The 21,134-nt window shown below is 38.3% G+C and overlaps 1 protein-coding gene across 1 annotated transcript; it reads left to right on the top strand.

The window, feature by feature from the left end:
* Positions 1-13,332: 13,332 nt before the first annotated feature.
* LOC147606553 (uncharacterized) lies at positions 13,333-15,184 on the top strand. Its single transcript, XM_086791833.1, has 3 exons — positions 13,333-13,623; positions 14,156-14,450; positions 14,575-15,184. The coding sequence occupies exons 1-3, from the start codon at positions 13,501-13,503 to the stop codon at positions 14,997-14,999; spliced, it is 843 nt and encodes a 280-aa protein (XP_086647959.1). The 5' UTR covers positions 13,333-13,500; the 3' UTR covers positions 15,000-15,184.
* Positions 15,185-21,134: the final 5,950 nt, after the last annotated feature.

Below are 21,134 nucleotides of genomic sequence, written 5' to 3'. Positions count from 1 at the left end.
TTTGGAAACGCAGAACGCTGCATTTTGCCCAAAATACAGCCTTCACAAACATGTTTCAAGGGTGCCTCAAGAGGGGGCAATGAAGCAACCATATCAAATTTCTGCAAACGCAGCAAACTAGCAAAGTTCAGATGACCAAAACGAGCATGCCATAATTTTGCATCTGAAACTGCCTTTTCATCAGAAACTGCATTTGCTGAATCTTCCACACACTTGTCATAAGAATTGAGCCTATACAACCCACAAAACAAGGTGCCAGATGCAATAATCGTATCACAAGTCAAATCATGAACAGTACATCTGTCATCCACAAATTTGACTACAAATCCAAGTCTAGCAAGCGCAGAGACAGACAATAGATTCTTCTTTATCCCTGGCACATACAAAGCATTTGAAAGTGTGAAAGCGCTGCCATTTGCAGCAGTAAGCATAATTTTACCAACGCCCTTCACTGGGTAAGAAGCATTATTGGCACATGTGATAGTATTCCCATTAGAGACAACCTCAAGACAAGTGAACATATCACAATGTGAGGTAATGTGCTTTGTAGCACCACTGTCAAAATACCATACATTAGAGTCAACAGAAACTGCCAAACATGCATCATGTACAGATGGGTCATACTGGCAATACACGCTAAATGCCCATTCTGTATTCTACACAACATTTGCAGAATCTGCATTTGTAGAAACATCCGCTATTGTGGCTGCATTTGACTCTTTCTTCTTTGCCTCTTTAGCCTTTAGCTTAGGGCAATTCTTAATGACATGATCATTTGCCTTACAATAGTTGCACCTAGTCTTTTTCTTGCCTTTATCAAGAGCCTTCTCAGACTTATTGTTGTAGAGAAGAAGTTGCAGACCTACTAATAGGAGAAGAAACAGTGGAAGGGGCTGCCTTACCACTTCTTCTCTGCTGCTGGGCAGCAATAAATGCTTGATCAACTGCAGCAATAAATGCTTGATCAACTGCACGCTGCCTGGCCCTGTTTTTCCTGGACTGCGCTTCTTGCAAGAGCTTGTTGACTAAAGTATCATACTTGACAGCATCAGGTCTGTCCTCAGTAAGAAGTCTCCACGTGGAAGAAAAAGTCTGATATGTCTCAGGTAAAGCATCAAGAACAGTTTGTACAAGAGAATGATCAGGAATAATCTCACCTGTAGAAATCAACTGTTCTTTGAGATCTTTAATCTCATTAAGAAAAACATTCATGTCATCATCTTCCTGCATAATCTTCAATTCTAGCTCTTTACGCAGGTAAGAGATTTTTGCCTCGTTACGACCTGCATACAAACCAGCTAGAATATCCCAAGCCTGTTTTGCTGTTTTAGCTGAACGAATATGTGGGGTGATGTTACGTTTGACAGAAAGTGCAATCAAGGCATGAGCCTACGCATCTTTACCATCCCAACGAGCTTGTTCAGCAGTGGGTAAAACAGCAGCAACAGTAGAGCTGCTAGAACCTGCAACATCCTCAACAGATCCTACATCCACAGAACCTGGACATACATCCATACCCTGCACAATGTTCCACACTCCTTTTGCAACCAAAACATGCTACATCATGTATGCCCAAAGTGGGTAGTTGCTGTCTCCATCCAGTTTGTCTTCAGCAGACAACATGTGAAATACATCATTGCTGTTATCAGCCATGGCCACTGACTGAAACTAATGCAAAAGCTGCCTGTAATGAAGCAAAGACTGAACAGAAAACAACTCGTGCTATGTAGCACGGTCCACAATAGAATACGTATGCCTGTTTTGCAGAAAACTGCACTGTCGAAATTTCTGCAGAAAATGACGAAAACACCTGTGCAGAACTTGCAATGCAAAAACGGAGCCCGAAACGACCTCAAATGCGATTTCTGAGAACGCAAAGCCCTACGGGCGAATTTGCAGAGTATAGGGACCTACAAGCGATCGTGAAAGCTCACCTCAATCAGAGAACGTGAGTCGAAGGGTGTTGGCGGCGTAGCCCTGGGAGCCGATGCCTGCTCTGATACCAATTGTTGGAATTAGGGTTGCAGGAAAGCACACAAAGCTTGGAGAAGAAGAAGCAAGAATGCACACAACACACAATGTATTAGATTGTGTCAATATACAAAAGATAAGTTAGCCCTAGAAGGATGGGCGTATATACAAGCCGGGGGAAAAAACCTCCTAAAGAGGGAAAAAGTGCACCGACGGTCCTAAGTGTGTTCACACACATCACTACCTATATATATATGGCAACAATGGGCTCATCCGTTGAGGACCAGCAAGGTCAATCAACCAGATCCATGCGTGAATTCAGAAAACTCTTAATTTTTAACTAATAAACCTTGTACGCAGTCAACTCTTCATCTTATGTGAGCATTTACTCATTTTTGGGGGTTTTTCTTTTATCCTTGATCCAAATATCTTCCCCCCCAACGCATGTGTGGGTATCTTCGGCGACTTAGAGCCTGAGCACCGTATAGTCAGCACCCTCTAGGATCCTTCGCAGGTCACCTAGCGCTTCACTCATAGGCCGCTTCCTTGGTCCCTCATCCACCGTACCGCAAGCTCACCATTTAAATCGAACCGAGGCTCGTCAAGACCTCGGCCGACCTTGCTACGCGAGACGTCCTTCATTGACTATCCATCAGCTGTTGCAACTTTATCAAGTAGGTCTTCACGACCTCATTCACAGGACGGTCAAAATGCTTCCCCAGCATTCTTGACATAAAACAGTCATTTACTCTCGTCTTTCCACATTGTTCCACATCAATCCACATTATTTAATCCACATCTATTTCATATGTATTCTCATTCTCATCCAATCACATCATTTTCATCTGATCACATCTTTCCTCATTTATCCTCATCAGTCTCATCCACTCGCATCTACCCATATCCATATCCACATCTCATCCACTCGCATCTACCCATATCCATATCCACATCTCATCACATCACATTCATTCACATCTCATCCATTCACATCACATCTCATTCATTCACATCTATCCCATTTCACATTCATTCACATCACATATCATCCACATTGACATCTATCCCAATTTACATCACATCCATTTCACATCACATCTCATTCATTCCCATCCCGATTCACATCACATCACATCTCATTCAGTCACATCTCGATTTACATGACATCACATCTCATTCATTCACATCACCATCCCATCACATACATTCTATCCACATAACATCACATCACATCTATCCACATCATACTCATTTTACACATCTCATCTCATTCATCCACATCCTTCCAATCGTTCACATGTACGACTACCCACATCTATCCATACATTCATATCTAACACTTCACATCCACATATATTCATGTCACATCACATCACATTCTTTCACATACACATCCGCATCCATTCTTTCACATACACATCCACATCCATTCTTCCACATACATCCACATCCATTCTTTCACATACATATCCACATCCATTCTTTCACATACATATCCACATCCATTCTTCACATACACATTCACATCCATTCTTTCACATACACATCCACATCCATTCTTCACATACACATTCACATCCATTCTTCACATACACATTCACATCCATTCTTCACATACACATTCACATCCATTTTCATCACATACACATCCACATCTCATCCATCCATCCATTTACATCTATTGGATTCACATGACATCTCATCACATCTATTCACATCACATCTCATCACATCTATTCACATCCATCCATTCATTCACATCTATCTGATTCACATGACATCTCATCACATCTATTCACATCACATCCCATCCATCCATTCATTCGTATTTATCTGATTCAAGGTTCGAGTCGGAATAAGATTTTTCCTGAACGATCTTTCTCGAAATGGTTTGATAATTTAGTTACTATTTTATTGAATTTCTTTCTTTGAATATTCAATTAATTGATTTCTAAATTAGTTACGAATTCCAATGAGAAATAAATTAATCATTTATCTGAATATTTCGATCTCGATAGATTTCTTGAATTTTCTTTTGACAATCCGAGTGAATATAAAACGATAGAAATTTCTCTCTTAGAGTATTTAATTATTCATTTATCAAATATTCATAGAATTTAAGAGAATTCTAATTTTGATATAAAAATTCTTTATGCATCTATTTATGCATAAAAATCAACTTCAATGGGAATAACACTTTTATAAATAAAATCCTTTTATGCATAAAATCAAATTCAATAGGAATAACACTTTTAAAATAAAAAGAATTTCTTTATGCATCTATTTATGCATAAAAATTAATTTTTTAAGAATAACGCTTTTATAATAAAAAAATTTCTTTATGCATCTTTCTATGCATAAAAATCAAATTTAATAAGAATAACACTTTTATAATATTTTTTTCCTTTATGCATCTTTCTATGCATAGAAATCAAATTTAATAAGAATAACACTTTTGTAATAAAAAAATTCTTTTATGCATCTTTCTATGCATAGAAATCAAATTTGATAAGAATAACACTTTTGTAATACAAAAAATTCTTTTATGCATCTTTCTATGCATAGAAATCAAATTTCATAAGAATAACACTTTTGTAATAAAACAAATTCCTTTATGCATCTTTCTATGCATAGAAATCAAATTTAATAAGAATAACACTTTTGTAATAAAAAAAAATTCCATTATGCATCTTTCTATGCATAGAAATCAAATTTAATAAGAATAACACTTTTGTAATAAAAAAATTCCATTATGTATCTTTCTATGCATAGAAATCAAATTTAATAAGAACAACACTTTTGTAATAAAACAATTTCATTATGCATCTTTCTATGCATAGAATTCAAATTTAATAAGAATAACACTTTTGTAAATAAAAAAAATCCATTATGCATCTTTCTATGCATAGAAATCAAATTTAATAAGAATAACACTTAAAAATCAAATTTAATAATTAATATCAGTGATATCCATGCATATTCATAGGTAAATATGTACATGGAGTAATTAGAATATTTCTTTTAGATGCAAAAATGGTGGGAAATTACTCTTCTGGAATAACATAAAAATAAACTTTCTTTTTCACAAAATTCTAGAAAATTTTGCCATAACCTTCTTTGTATGGCTGACCATTTCTCATTTTTATCTTTCTTTACTTAGCTTAATTAACCCAATTTAGAATTATAGAACTCTAATCTAGACAATTTTCTAAATTCAAGAGAGTAAACAAAAAGAAGAGTTTAATTAATCACTTAGTTAATCTTTCTAGGATTGAGAAAGGTTGGAATGTAAAGAAGAGAAGGGGGTGGCCTTTTTTTCAAAGGCATAGCATTTGAATTTAATTCAAACATTTACTCTAACGTAGTCAAAAGTCTTAACCAACTGAACTGATCTGACTGAACCCGTAAGTCGCATAGTCAGATCAAGGAAAAGACTTGCACTTGGATCATAGCGACCAACGCTTTTTTTCCTCATTGAGAGGCACAACCGCCGTTGATTCTTTTCCATAGAACAATTTTTATCCGGGATTTACTTCATCTATCATACTATAACAGAATTGAGTCTCATTTTAGGGATCCATCAGTCCCCAGCCTTAGTCTCGTGAGTTAGCCAACCGCCCAACCACTGTAGTGATGGGATCCATTTAAGAATTTGGTTAGGTTTTGTCCCGGGTACCAGGAAAAAGAGTTCCCAGGCCCCCTAACCGGATATTCATGCAAACTTAGAACTAGTCACACCACCTACACACCCAATATGAAATTGCTTTTTTAACAGATTCAGTTGTCTTTAAAACAATCTTTTAATGAAACTATAGTATCACTGATCATAATCCTCCAAAATATCCGGTTGAATCCTAATTTCCAATTTTTCTTTCATCGGTGTACCTATGGCATCATTGGCAACCAGAACGCTCACCACTTGTCACTCAGGGGCCTTTTCGATAGTTCCTAGCTCCCGACAATATACTCACTTATAAAAATCAAAATGGAATCTCTGTTGAAGATCAGCAAGATCAACCAACATATCCATATAAAATAGCCATGGACTCATCCGTTGAGGACCAGCAAGGTCAATCAACTAGATCCATGCCCGAATTCAGAAAACAACTCTTACTCCTTGATCCAAATATTGGCCCGACGCACGTGTTGGTATCTTCGGCGACCTAGACCCCGAGCACCATATGGTCAGCATCCTCTAGGATCCTTCGCAGGGGGTCACCTAGCGCTTCACTCATAGGCCGCTTCCTTGCTCCCTCATCCACCATACCGGAAGCTCACCATTTGAATCAAACGGAGGCTGGTCAAGATCTCGGCCGACCTTGCTACACGAGACGTCCTCCATTGACTCTCCGTCTCAACTGTTGCAACTTTATCAGGTAGGTCTCCACAACCTCATTCACAAGATGGTCAAAATGCTTCCCCAACATTCTTGACATAAAACAGTCATTTAAAAACAGGTCATTAATACAATTTCTATAACGAACTCTCGTCTTTCCACATTGTTTCATATTAATCCACATTATTTAATCCACATCCATTTCATATATATTCCCATTCTCATCCAATCGTATCATTTTCATCTCATCACATCTTTCCTCATTTATCCTCATCAGATCTCATCCACTCGCATCTACCCATATCCACATCTCATCACATCACATTCATTCACATCTCATTCATTCACATCACATCTTATTCATTCACATCTATCCCGTTTCACATCACATCACATCATATTCATTCACATCACATATCATCCATTCACATCTATCCTAATTTACATCACGTCCATTTCACATCACATCTCATTCATTTCCATCTTGATTCACATCACATTTCATTCATTCACATCCTGATTCACATCACATCTCATTCATTCACATCACATCACATCTCATTCATTCACATCCCGATTCACATGACATCACATCTCATTCATTTACATCACATCTATCCACATCATATCTCATTCATACACATCTCATCTTAATCATCCACATCCATCCAATCGTTCACATGTACGACTACCCACATCCATTCGTTCACATGTACGACTACCCACATCTATTCACTTAACTGATTTCTAAATTAGTTACGAATTCTAATGAGGAATAAATTAATCATTTTTTTAATATTTCGGTCTCGATAGATTTCTTGAATTTTCTTTTTACAATCCGTGTGAATATAAAACGATAGAAATTTCTCTCTTAGAGTATTTAATTATTCATTTATCAAATACTCATAGAATTTAAACATAGAATTTAAGAGAATTCTAATTTTGATATAAAAATTCTTTATGCATCTATTTATGCATAAAAATCAACTTCAATGGGAATAACAATTTTATAAATAAAATCCTTTTATGAATAAAATCAAATTTAATAGGAATAACACTTTTAAAATAAAAAGAATTTCTTTATACATCTATTTATGCATAAAAATTAAATTTTATAAGAATAACGCCTTTATAATAAAAAAATTCCTTTATGCATCTTTCTATGCATAAAAATCAAATTTAATAAGAATAACACTTTTATAATAAAAAAAATTTCTTTTATGCATCTTTCTATGCATAGAAATCAAATTTAATAAGAATAACACTTTTGTAATAAAAAAATTCCTTTATGCATCTTTCTATGCATAGAAATCAAATTTAATAAGTATAACACTTTTGTAATAAAAAAAATCCTTTATGCATCTTTCTATGCATAGAAATCAAATTTGATAAGAATAGCACTTTTGTAATAAAAAATTTTTCTTTATGCATCTTTCTATGCATAGAAATCAAATTCAATAAGAATAACACTTTTGTAATTAAAAAAATTCCATTATGCATCTTTCTATGCATAGAAATCAAATTTAATAATAATAACACTTTTGTAATAAAAAATTCCATTATGCATCTTTTTATGCATAGAAATCAAATTTAATAAGAATAACACTTTTGTAATAAAAAAATTTCCATTATGCATCTTTCTATACATAGAATTCAAATTTAATAAGAATAACACTTTTGTAATTAAAAAATCCCATTATGCATCTTTCTATGCATAGAAATCAAATTTAATAAGAATAACACTTTTGTAATAAAAAATTTTCCTTTATGCATCTTTCTATGCATAAAAATCAAACTTAATAATTAATATCAGTGATATCCATGCATATTCATAGGTGAATATGTACATGGACTAATTGGAATATTTCTTTTAGATGCAAAAATGGTGGAAAATTGCTCTTTTGGAATAACATAAAAACAAAATTTCTTTTTTCACAAAATTTTAGAAAATTTTGCCATAACCTCCTTTGTATGGCTGACCATTTCTTATTTTTATCTTTCTTTATTTAACTTAATTAACCCAATTTAGAATTATAGAACTCTAATCTACACAATTTTCTAAATTCAAGAGAGTAAACAATAAGAAGAGTTTAATTAATCGCTTAGTTAATCTTTCTACGATTGAGAAAGGTTGGAATCTAAAGAAGAGAAGGGGGTGGTCTTTTTATCAAAGGCATAGCATTTGAATTTAATTCAAACATTTGCAAAACATAAAAATCAAGAAAACCATAGCTTTTTTATTAAAAATTCGTAAAGTAAGAAAATTAGCTTACATGGAGCTAGTAAGCTCTCCTTTGGCTTGAGAGATTGAGGGTTCTACTCTTGTTTGAAGCAAGAGTGGCCACCAATTCACTTTGGAGAGGATTAGGCCAAAAACAATTGAATTATTAAAAAATTCACTGTAGATGGCTCAGGACAGGAGTAGAGTAACAGTGCATAAACACCATTAAGCTTTTACAAAGGGGAGGCTTCTATTTATAGGAAAAAGTGAGCCTCTAACCAAGCAAACTGATTCTAAAATTTTTCAGATCAGTTTGGTCAATTTTTGACCATTTTTGGGTTAGTTCAGCTTACTTTTTGGATCTAGTTTTGAAATAGGAGAGAGGAGAGATGAAAATATCTCATTTTATTGATTAAAAATTAGAGGTAATGATGAGAAAAAGGCACCTACTTCATGAGGGGAGATCCCCACACTGAGGTGTCAAAATTCAATTTTTTAATTCTTTTCTTTGGTCCTTAGTCCACTCTTCATCTTATGTGAGCATTTACTCATTTTTGGGGGGTTTTTCTTTTATTCTTCAATTTATCTCCTCCCTACACTTGGATTGATCCTATTGGCCCATAGGAACCTTAATTGGACCATAATCTATTTTTTTTTAAAATCTGGACCCTTAGGCTAAGATCCTTTATACCTATTCTCAATTAATTCCAATTGCACATTGGAAAGTTCTTTTTGAATTTCTATTTCAGGGGAAACCATTTTAGACACTAGGAGGATTTTTATATCCAAAAATATCTCAATTTTGAATTACCTCCCTCTAGACATTTTCTCTCACCAGGCCAAAACAGGGTAAAACAGGATCTTTCTTTTATTTCAGAGAGGAGAATAATTATAAGATTAGAAGGGAAGGTTCTTACACCTGTACACCTCAAAAGCTGGAGGGAGGAATCTTACAAAGGGGCACTGCCCTACATAACATAATTCCCATTCGGGAGGGAGGAACCAGTGAAGAGGAAGAAGAGCAGGAGCTCCAACCCTTGGTTGGAGCTTATGATAGATGAATTGCAAGGGTTACCATTGGATGAGGCTTGGGATCCATTCGGCTTAGAAGGAGAGGTGGCACAACCTCTATGGAATTGGTTAAATTCCTATGAGGGGTTCCAGTGCAATATGGTGGACATAGTGGAGTTGGTGGACTCATACCCCATTCAAGAGGTGTCCTAGAAAAGAACTCTCAGAAGAAGCAGTAGTATGGGATTGGATAGAATCCTTGCTTACTCTGGCCTCCTCCTGTGCACAAGTGTCTCAACAGGAAGTGATAAAGGTCATAGGTCTAGGGGAACCAGAGTTTTCTAGACAACCTAGAAAGAAGGTCTCTCTCGAGAGGAGTCATTAGAGGCACCTAAAACCCCTCCTAGATGCACTCGCAAAGGAGAGGTGGGAAGAGCACCTCAATACTAGGGAGGAAACCTTGCTAGTAGAAGAGATACCCATTAGCTGAATGGAGGAATGCATTAGTGATTTCCCTCTAGACATCACCCTAGCCCATGACTCCTTATCTCTCCATCAAGTAGCACTAGGCACAACTCCTCTTCCAACCACCGCTTACCCACGGGGAGGTGAGAGATATGAACTTGGGCACAATAGAGGGGTCACGCCCCATCTTAGTGGTAGCTTGGGTCTACTCTTCAGAGAATCACCAACTTTTTTAGAGAACACCAAGATGTGTTTGCATGGATCTACAATAGATCCAGTCATTTGCACTCACAGAATTCCACTTAAAGAAGGCAGTCAGTTAGTCAGGAAGGGCATCTACCTCATGAATCCAAAATATTTAGAAGTGGCGAAGAAAGTGTTGTACAAGATGGAAGAGGCAGGTATCATTGGTCCCATTGAGAACTCCGAGTGGTTGTCACCTACAGTGGTGGTGATTCCCAAAAATAAGACCAACAAGCTCAGGATATGTGTAGACTTCATACCCCTCAATGAGTGCACAATAAAAGATGGTTTTTCCTTACCCTTCATAGAGAGGGTTTTGGAAGATGTGGCCAGCCATGTGCTCTATTCCTTCATGGATGGGTTCAGTGGCTACAACCAAGTAGTGATTGATGAGAAGGATTAGCTCAAGACAACATTTGTCACATAGTGGGGAACATATGCCTATAGGATGATGCCCTTTGGTCTTTGCAATGCCCCAGCCTCCTTCCAAGCCTCCTTCCAAAGGACCGCCATCTAGATTTCCCAGGAGTATTTGAATGATTTCTTACACATCTTTTTGGACGAATTCTCTAACTTTAGTGGGAAAAAGGGCATGCCAAGGGTGATGGTTCTAGAGGAACACCTGCCTCAACTCACTCTAGTGTTCATGAAGTGCAAAGTATCGGGTCTCCCCCTTAGTCCCTTCAAGTGCCACTTCCTAGTGGGTCATGGTGCCTTGTTGGGTCACATCGTCTTAGAAGACGATCTTTCTCTAGATCCCGACAAGATCATTGTTATTCTTAGATTAAGCCCTCCATCCAATCCTAAAGGTGGGCAAGAATTGCTCAGGCATACAAGCTACCAAGGCCGGTTCATCCGCATGTATGCAGATATCTATTTCCACTCAACCACATGCTCCACTTGGATGTTCCCTTCCATTGGGGCCCAAATCACACAAGAGCTTTCACTTTTTTCAAGCACATGCTGGTGCATGCTCCGGTACTAATCACCTTGAATTGGGAGAGTTGATATTCCATGTGCATACGGATGCCAGTGCAATAGCAGTAGGAGTAGTGCTCGTGCAAGTAGATGTAGAACTGAAGATGGATAGGCCTATCCACTATGCAAGTAAGCATCTCAATAGGGCCGAGAGAAACTACTCAACCACTGAGTGGGAGGGTTTGGCCATAGTGTACTCATTTTAGAAATTCAAACATTATTTATTAGGGCATCACTTTGTGGTGATCACAACCATCAAGTAGTGAAGTATTTGTTGAATAAAGCCAGGTGGCTGATGGGATCTGGAGATGGCTCCTTCTCTTTCAAGAATTCAACTTTGATGGTCCGCCCAGGGAAGGACCATGTCATGGTTGATCATCTGTACAGAATCTTGAGTGGGGAGCCAGCCTCTGAAGATGGGATTTGTGATGATCTTTTGGACAGCATGTTGTTTGCTATGGATGCCATCCCTACTTGGTATGAGGACATTGTGATGCTTTTAGGACAACTAGGTTTCCCCAGAATGCTGATGCTAAGGCAAAGAGGAGGCTTTTACTTAAGAGTAGGCCTTACCAGCTCATCAGGACACTTGTACAAGATGGGCAAGGATGAAGTGTTGAAGAGATGTGTCAATCCTCATGAGGTTTCCCTCATCATGGAGGATGCTCATTCCAGACTAGGTGAAGGTCACTTGCCTGGCCATGTCACCACCCAAAAGATCATGCAGTGGTCAAGTTTCTGTATGAGAGCATCTTCACTAGATTTGGGTGCCCCATAAAAGTCATCAGTGAGACAGAGGGAAACATTTTGTGAACGAAGTCATAGACACCTTGCTGGCATGCTATCAAATCTTCCATTGGAGGTCCTGTGCCTACTATCCTAGGGCTAACGTACAAGTGGAGAGCACCAACAAGGTCTTGTGCAAGTCCTGTGCCTACTATCCTCGGGCTAACGGACAAGTGGAGAGCACTAACAAGGTCTTGTGCAAGTCCCTATTTATGGGTATCCAAGGAGCATTCTCACCAATGGGATCAAGCCCTCTTAGGAGTATTGTGGGCCTATCGCACAGCTTACAAGGCAACCACGTTGCACACTCCATTTCAACTGGCTTTTGGGCTAGAGTCCGTATTACCTTTTGAATTCAATGAAGGATCATCTAGAGTGGGGCAGCCTAGGGCCCCCACCTATCACTCAGATACTCAGCTTGAAGTCTTGAAAGAGACCCACCAAATCGTTCGGAGCACCACAGAGGTGGAGCAACTTCGGTGCAAAGTGTGGCATGATTTAACACTTGAGACTTCCCCAATTTTCTGAAGGTGATTTGGATTTGGTCTATAATTATAAATATCTAAAAAGGCTTGGAAGTTGGTGTATGCTTGGCAGGGTCACTTCTGGTAGTGGAGATCTTGCCCATGGGTGTCGTGCAACTAGAAACTCTCCAAGGTGCCTCCCTCCCATTGGTGAACAGATCTAGAGTGAAGAAGTATTGGCCTCCTCAGGTGTGACATGCCGGTAAGGAGTCGTGAGATGACAAGGGTTGTACATATTTTTAAATATTTTTTAATCACTTTATTGTAATTCTTAATATTTTTCTTATTCTCTTTTCTTTTTTTTTTCTCTAGGGTAACGTCTTTGCTTTCCATCTCCGTTGACCACCCTACCCCCTCACCTCTCACCTCTCACTTCTCTCTTCTTACCACTCACCGACCAAGCCCCCCTTCCCAACATCCGTCATGTATCCCTCACCCCTCTCTCTTGACATCCTACCTCTCCCCCTCGACCAAGCACCTCGTCAACCCTCCACCCTACCTCCCTTCACCATGCCCCTATCGTTCAACATCTCAACACTCTGACTCTACTCTTAGTTGTTTGAGTTATGTGGGGGTGAGCTCTTTGTGCTATTAGGAGGGTAATATCCAAATTGTGGTGTCTTTCAAGCTGCTTGAATTCCTCGTATTGAAGGTGATCGAAGGTGAACAAAAATGGTGACTCGAGACATATCTGATGGTGGGCATGTCCATTTGATTTCCACCGTGTGAATGTGGTTGGTGGGCGCCCATGAGTAGTTCCGGCCCCGAGAAAGGTGTGTAAGAAAGGGTGCTGTTTCTGGATTTCTCTGGAAAAACGAAAACAGAGCGGCATTATAGCTTGGCAGAAAGAGAGGGAGAGAGATTATGGTTTTGCGAAGCTAGGGTTTGCAGGATTTATCTAAGAAGCCAGGAGATTAGGGTTTTGTTGGCAGGATTTACCTACCGTTTTCAGAGAGCAGCTGCGTATGGAAAACTCTAATTCGCTTTTCTCTGCTTCTCGGCTGAAGAGGAAATGCGAGGATGATGATTCAGTTGTGGAGCTCCTCCATGGCGTTAGCTTGTCCCCTCACAACAAGAAAATGCGCCAGGCAAGTTGCCTTGACTGTCCACCTCCCTCTGTGTGTGTGTGTGTGCGTGCGTTGCCCTTGTGTTCCATGGTTTTTGCCCTCTGAGCCATAGATTGCATGAGTGTGTGTGCGTGTGCGCGCGCGCATGTGCTTGCGTGTGTGTTCCATGGTTCTTAGCCTCTGAGTATAATTCTGCCATAGATTGCATGGTTTACTGCATCATCTGTCTTTGAAATTTTGGCTTTGAAGCTTATTTGCTTCAAGAAACCCGGATCCGTTGTCGCAACCTGTTGTTTGGTGACATGCCATCCTTTCAGAGAAGATTACTCTGCTCTGTTAGTAGGGAAGCTGACAGGATCGTTTATTAGAGAATGTGGTTATGGCTTTTTGCTGAAGTCTGGCGTTTCTCAAGTATTTGATGCTCCCCCTCTTGGAGAGTGTCTTTTTTATTGCTGAAATTAGGAGTTCTCTTGTTGGTGTAGAAGCTGTTATTGGTGCTGAAACAGGTGTAGAAGCATTGCTTGCTTACAAGCCTGGCTACACCTTTCTGCAGGATTTTTGCTCTACCAGCCTTTCCGAAGATTTTATGGACAGGTCTCTCCTTCAAACAGGATTTGGTGGCTCTTCCCCACGTGATGTAGAATTGTCTGAGCAAATGCCAGAGAGTGTGCCAATTTGTCTTCCCGATGTAAATTTGTGTGAACAGTCGCTTGAGACTTTGCCTATCTGCCCTGCAAATGATGAGAGGGCAATAGTATTGTACAAACCTGTCAATCCTCCCCTCTTTCCTGGAGGTCCAAGTTCGGGATCACAGATAATGTTCAGTGCAAGCATCTTTTCAACAACAGGTACAAGTCAGATTGCTAGCCCGCCTGCCTTTCATTCTTATCATTGTGTATGTGCGGCTCTATTAGTAATGTTGTGGACTGGCAAAGGAGGTAGTCTTTGCTGACTGGAGTTGTTGGATTGCAGGAATGCCAGATGTTTCAAGTCTGCTAACTGGAAGAAGAGGTGAACAGGTACCATGGTTGCAAGCTTCAACAAAAAGCCCCCGAATGGCAGATGACATGGAGGATGCTGAGGAGAGAGTAGGGCAATCTGGGTCATATCCCGATAATAGACTAGCTGTTGTTCCATGGGTCTCCAGTTTACCAAAATCGCCTATGAACATGCTGCCTGTGGCAGGCACTCAGGCTGCAGAACAAGCTGCCAGCCAAGATGTTGATGATATGTGTAGTGAAGATTTGGATATAGAAGCCATGGAAGAGGATGCTGAACCAAGTATGGAAGTTGTCAATTCTCAACTTAACAATTCTACTATCAGTTATCGTTACAAACCATGGCATGAGTATGGGGTGCCCCAACCCCAGTACAACTCTATCTTGTGGTCACACTAAATGTTGGTGTACCGTTATTTATCGAACTGTGTTCATTGTCCTGTTTTGTTCGATACTGTGCTTGTTTTTGTTACAATCACCATTACCCTTAACACCTGATTATGTGTTAATGCTGTGCTTGCTTACTGCTCCATGTATTTCTTTGCTTTGCTGGCATATAGCCTATGTGTGAACCTTTATTTATAGCCTGCTCTGTTGTCCAAAATTGCTTGCATGGTCTGTATGATGATAATATCATGGCTTAGCCACTAAAAAATCTCTCATGACTAGCATGATAGTGCTCTTGCTCCCTAAGGGTAGGGGTACAGAGTTTGAACTTACCAAATCGCATCTTATGTCAGTACCTGGGTACAGATTTTGATTACTAAGTGGCATCCAGTTTCAGTACTGGATTTTGCATTTCAAAAAACACACTCATGAACTAACAGAATTGGTAAGGAGTTAATAGTATTGTAGCTCTGTATACCGTATCTAAAGAAAGTATAGTTGACATGAAGATTAAACACACAGAGCCAGTGCGAATTTTACCATATGAAAAGACTTGACCTGTTGCCTTTGGGGGTTAGTCTTGGGGAGTAAATGTTACCTATGTAGTACATTACCTCTTTATATATACGTAAGTGTAATATAATAGAGCTCATACTAGACATGCTGCCTTTGGGGGTTAGTCTTGGGGAGTAAATGTTACCTATATAGTATCCATTACCTCTTTGTATATACATAAGTGTAATATAATAGAGCTCATACGTATGGTGCATCTTTGTTTCAAAGAAGACACCCACACCCATCACAGATCTGCATATGGGAGATATGCCTGCCACGTATATGTTATGATAAATCAGCCCCCATCAACACGCCACACCGGGAAACGTCCTTGACTAATGATATCAATGTCCTATTAAAGCTTCAAAATTGTAGTGAAAGATCACTAGGATCTTCCTCTTCACAGGGATCACTTTGCACACACGCAACATCTTGGCTCCCACACTAACTCATTTCTTTATAAGGGCATTGTGTGAAGGCTTTTGTATCGTCTTGGACCATCCACAATCATTGTCCCTATCCATGAAGTAGGAGTTAAATAACTTATGATTGGCCACACTTCGACAAAATCTATGGTGCAATATCGGTGATTGAACTATCTCCTTGGTAGAGAGATCGAGATAGAGGGCCGCATAACAAGAGTAGTAGAGGAGGGGGCTCTACCCTCAATCTCTAAACTTGTGAAAGAGAGAAAGTAAGTAAAGTCTCTCCATATTGATTTAACATCAAAATTTCTAGAAGGTGGATATCAAGAGAAAGGTATATTTTCTCCATATCCACCTTCTTCATAATCTCTCTCTCTCTCTCTGTCTCTCAAACTAAGGACCTACTTTTGTGCCATAGAGAGCACCACCAACACAAGAGGTCTATAGATGTTACTTGGTCCTTCATGTACAAACTATGCACATAGTACGCGATGGGAATTACGCGATGGGATGGATTACTCACTGTTCATTATGGTTTGTGATAGAGATACACATGATGGGATGTATTACTTTCATTGTTTAGATGTTACCTTTTGGCCTCATAGATCCTTTGGGCCTTTAATAGACAAGAAATCTCTCTCTCTCTCTCTCTCTCTCTCTATAGAAAGGACAATCATATTTCGAGTGTAGATGTGCTTTCATTAAAGAAAGAACAAAGCTCTTTGTTAAGGGTTTAATTTTTTCTTTTGGTGGGAGAGAGAGAGAGAGAGAGAGAGAGAGAGAGAGAGAGAGAGAGAGAGTGGCATAGTGCTATTTATAAATATATTGTCAGCAAATTAAGTTAAATGATGTGTAATTTCAGATTTAATAATGTGTAAAAGTGTTGTTCTGTTTTAGTAGATTGATTTCACAATCTTGTAAAAAGTAGATTCTATTAATGAGGAATGCCTTTTTATAAATTAAAAGCTTAATTATATATATTACATAACCACTCTTCCATGTGGGTAGAGAAGTGGAACACTTCCTTACAAGATCCAAGGAATGTGACCTTCTTCAAAGTTGGTTTGAATTTCCCTTACAAGATCTACTGTGAGTAGGCATAGTAAATCTTTCAAGGAACTGCAAGAGCCCTAGCGAAGGGGGATAAGAGCCCTAGCTATGTGGAAATAAGAAGAAGATTAGGGTGTCACAAGCGGACACAACATGAAATACAGAAAACCAGTGGCCCAAATCACAACATACATTTAACATCTATCACAACATGAGCATGAATCAATACATCTGTCACATACATCATGTACATATACATCTTGAAACCACATAAGATAATCTTGCACATGACACAGCACTAGGAGCTGAAGTTAGGCCAGCCCCACCTGAGGTATCTTCATTACCAACGAAGTGTTATCTTGTTCAAGATGTGGGTGCTCGAGACTCTCCACTCCTTAGCCAGCACCAAATTTATCCAAATATGTGAAAAACAAAACAATGCAAGCTCTTGGTCACCAACCGGAGCAAAGCAACTGTCCAATAGAGAAAGCAAATCCGGAAGCCGATCAGCCCTAGGGAGAAAGCATGCATCTTGACTGGCTCTTTGTGGCTTGTGGGGAACTCGACCACAGCAATAGAAGAGAGATAGAGCATTGTCGCGGCTAGCCTTGCAACCTGTTTTTCAGCAATTGACTAGCCCTATTGTTAAGCCATTCCTAGGGTTAACAAGAACTACCACCATTATCTTACATCAAGGAGTCAAGGTAGGTGCACCCAAGGGTCATATATTCAAGATATGAAACAATGGTGACCAAAGTTACAACTTGGACGGGCACCCGTAATGGTGAGATGGAGTATTTATGGCGATTCCCACTTCAAGAGCGTGTGGTAGCAAGTTAGGATGAAGTCTTAAGTGATGTACTTCATGGATATATTATGAGAGTAGTCATTGTAATAGCATTAGGCCTCTTATGAGCCTAAAGTGCCCGTCCGACCATAGTTTAAGTGAGTATGAACACTTATGGCCATGTATATAAGTGAATTTCTCTCATAATACAACATACTCTCCCATTGTGCAATTGAGTCTTGCTCTTGCTAATCTCTCTCCCTAATGCATGCTAGTGAGTGTGTGTGTGAGTGAAGTAAGGTGAGAGGAGGGATGAGTACTTGTAGTGCAACGTGGCGGTGTGACAATGCTCATGGGAGGTGCAGTGGAATTGCTTCTCAAGGAGTTGTGGAGCTTGGAGACCTCAAGGGTTATGAGCTCAGCCATTGGAAAGCTCCTCACGACAGTTGCGATTAACCAAGTAATCTCTTATTGGATGTGTTTCAAGGAGGGTTAGGGCGAGCCATAACATTTTTGGCACCGCTGCCGAGGAGTCATCCCTTGGCTTTTTTCATTGTTTTTTCTCTAATCTATGCATTACTCATTTCCCATTATCTTAATTAATAAGTTCCCATGAAAAAGATGTGGATTTGTGTGTGATTTGGTGTAGAATAGCTCTCTTTTTTGCTTTTGTAAAGAATGTGTTTTGCTTAATTTGTTGTTTTTGTTGTTGTTAATGTGGTTCTTAATGTTCTTAGGGCTTGCACAACATAGTGTGTATTAGGTTTAGTTTACATCCACCATTACATCAAACAATGCAATAGAATGTAATTTTTAGTGAATGTTAGCTCTTTTTAGTAATAAACATAGAACTAAAATCATTAATTTTAGCTTAATTTGTGTTTTTTTTAAATTGTTTACATTAGAGAAGCATTAGGAGTAGCTTAATCTTTCAAAAAATTTCTCAAAACCATTAAAAAACCTTTGAATTCGACCAATTTCTCTTAATGGATTGGTTTTTGTCATTAAGGGTGATTAATCTTGTTTGAAGAGGCTAAACATTTAGAAAATATGGTAATAGGGGTCCAAATTGATCATGTAAGCAGTCGAAATTAGTGTTTTTAAGTGTTTTAAGAGCATCTACATGCTTCAAAACACCTAATTACATCAATTTCTTCATAAATTAGAGGAATTTGACTCTCTCTGCTTAATTTTACCTTAAAAGAAGAGACTAAAATTAAGAGTCGAATTAATCTCCTATTTTAGATTAATTTACACATTTGTTGATGCACATAGCTTAGCATTCCCTTGCTCTTTGCTCAATTGTGTGAATTAATTAATGATCAGGAGTTAATTAGAGGTCTTGATTAGTGTAAAAGAGAAAGATTAGTAAAAGAATTAATTTTTAATCACTTTTTTGCATAACTCATTAAGGCTAATGAGCATGGAATGAGTAGATGCTCATAAGTTGTCAAATTGTCTATTTTGGGAGTCATTTATGAAGGGTGTACTACGGGGGTGTCATAAAAAGGTTGACTTTTTTATTCTCACTTACCTTTTTGGAAAAATGCCCATATCTCCTTAATTTTAAATTTAAAAAATATCCTCCCAAACAAGGAAATTCGTATTTCCCACTGGACTTCAAAAAAATCAAAAAAATGATTCACGCATTTTCTGCACTCTCACGTCTTAAGGTCTCACGGCCTAAAGGTTCACGCCTATAATTTTTTTTTGAAAAAATGGTTTTCACACATGAACCATTTTATGCACTCTCACGTCTTAAGGTCTCACGGCCTACAGGTTCACGACAAAAAAAATAATTGAAAATCGGTTCATGTCCTAAGTGGTTCACGACAGAACCCTTAAGTGTTTCATAGCGTGAAATAGTCCCGTGCCCCAAAAAAACAATTTAATTTTTTTATGAAGTCCATTTCATGGCGTGAAATACTAAGCATTTCACATCGTAAAGCACTAGGCATCTCATGACGTGAAACAGTAAAAAGTTTCAAATTTAATTTTTTGTGAAGTTCGGTTCACAGCGTGAAACGCTAAGCATTTCACAATGTGAAGCACTAGGTATCTCACGACGTGAAACAATAAACAAAAAATCAAATTTGATAAAATTTGTGAAGTCTGCTTCACGCCGTGAACTGCACCCTGCTAGTTCACGACGTGAAAGGGGCTCTAGAAAACACCCCTGCCTGTTTGGAGGCTCGTATCTCCTAAACCGTGAATCCGATGTGAAGGCGCTCTAGTGCACATCGAAAATCCGACATCGAGCTCTTCAAATTTGGTCTAAGCCATCCGAAGTCAAAATCAATTGTTTTGGCCTTGAGACCTTAAGGCGTGAGAGTGCAGAACATGGTTCACGCATGAACCATTTTTTTGTTTTTTTTTTGTTTTTTTTTTAACGTTAACCTTTAGGCCATGAGACCTTAAGGCGTGAGGGTGCAAAAAAGGTTCACGTATGAATCATTTTTTTTGTTTTTTCATTTTTTAAGTGAACCTTTAGGCCGTGAGACCTTAAGACGTGAGAGTGTAGAAAATGGTTCATACATGAACCATTTTGTCAAAAAAAAATTTTGAGTCTAGTGGGAAATACGAATTTCCTTGTTTGGGGGGGATATTTTTTGAATTTAAAATTAAGGAGATATGGACATTTTTCCAAAAAGTTAAGTGGGAATCAAAAAGTCAACCTTTTTATGACACCCCCTTATACCCTTCATAAGATGATCCCCAAAATGGACAACTGATGAGCATCTACTCATTCAATGCTCATTAGCCTTAATGAGTTATATAAAAAAGTGATTAAAAATTAATCAAATATTAATCCTTTCACTAATCTTTCCCTCTTTTAAACTAATCAAGGCCTCTAATTAATCCCTAATCACTAATTAATTCACACAATTGAGCACATCATTCGATAGAGAAAGGGAATGCTACGCTATGTGCACTATAAAATATGTATATTAATCTAAAATAAGATATTAATTAGACTCTTAATTTTGTTCTCTTCTTTTAAGGTAAAATTAAGCAAAGAGAGTCAAATTTCTGATGAAGAAATTGATGTAATTAGGTGTTTTGAAGCATGTAGATGCTCTCAAAACACTTAAAAACACTAATTTTGACTACTTACATGATCAATTTGGACCTCAATTACCACATTTTCTAACTTTTTAGCCTCTTGAATAAAATTAATCACCTTTAATGATAAAAACCAGTACATTAAGAGAAATTAGTCGAATTCAATGATTTTTTGATGGTTTTAAGAAAATTTTTGAAGGATTAAGCTACTCCTAATACTTGCTAACACTCTAATGCAAACAATTTCAACAAAAAACACACAAATTA

The sequence above is a fragment of the Cibotium barometz genome, chromosome 57 (genome assembly GCF_041138505.1).
Source record: "Cibotium barometz isolate CiBa-2024 chromosome 57, ASM4113850v1, whole genome shotgun sequence".
Lineage (NCBI taxonomy): Eukaryota > Viridiplantae > Streptophyta > Polypodiopsida > Cyatheales > Cibotiaceae > Cibotium > Cibotium barometz.
Note: the sequence above shows the minus strand (reverse complement) of the source record. Positions and strands in the feature narration are given on the sequence as shown.

Excerpts from the sequence above, each read along its gene's own strand:
- LOC147606553 (XM_086791833.1), top strand. The coding sequence starts at position 13,501 with ATGGAAAACTCTAATTCGCTTTTCTCTGCTTCTCGGCTGAAGAGGAAA. Across the intron at positions 13,624-14,155 it reads ACAACAAGAAAATGCGCCAG|GATTTTTGCTCTACCAGCCT; the intron begins GCAAGTTGCCTT and ends ACCTTTCTGCAG. Across the intron at positions 14,451-14,574 it reads AAGCATCTTTTCAACAACAG|GAATGCCAGATGTTTCAAGT; the intron begins GTACAAGTCAGA and ends GTTGGATTGCAG.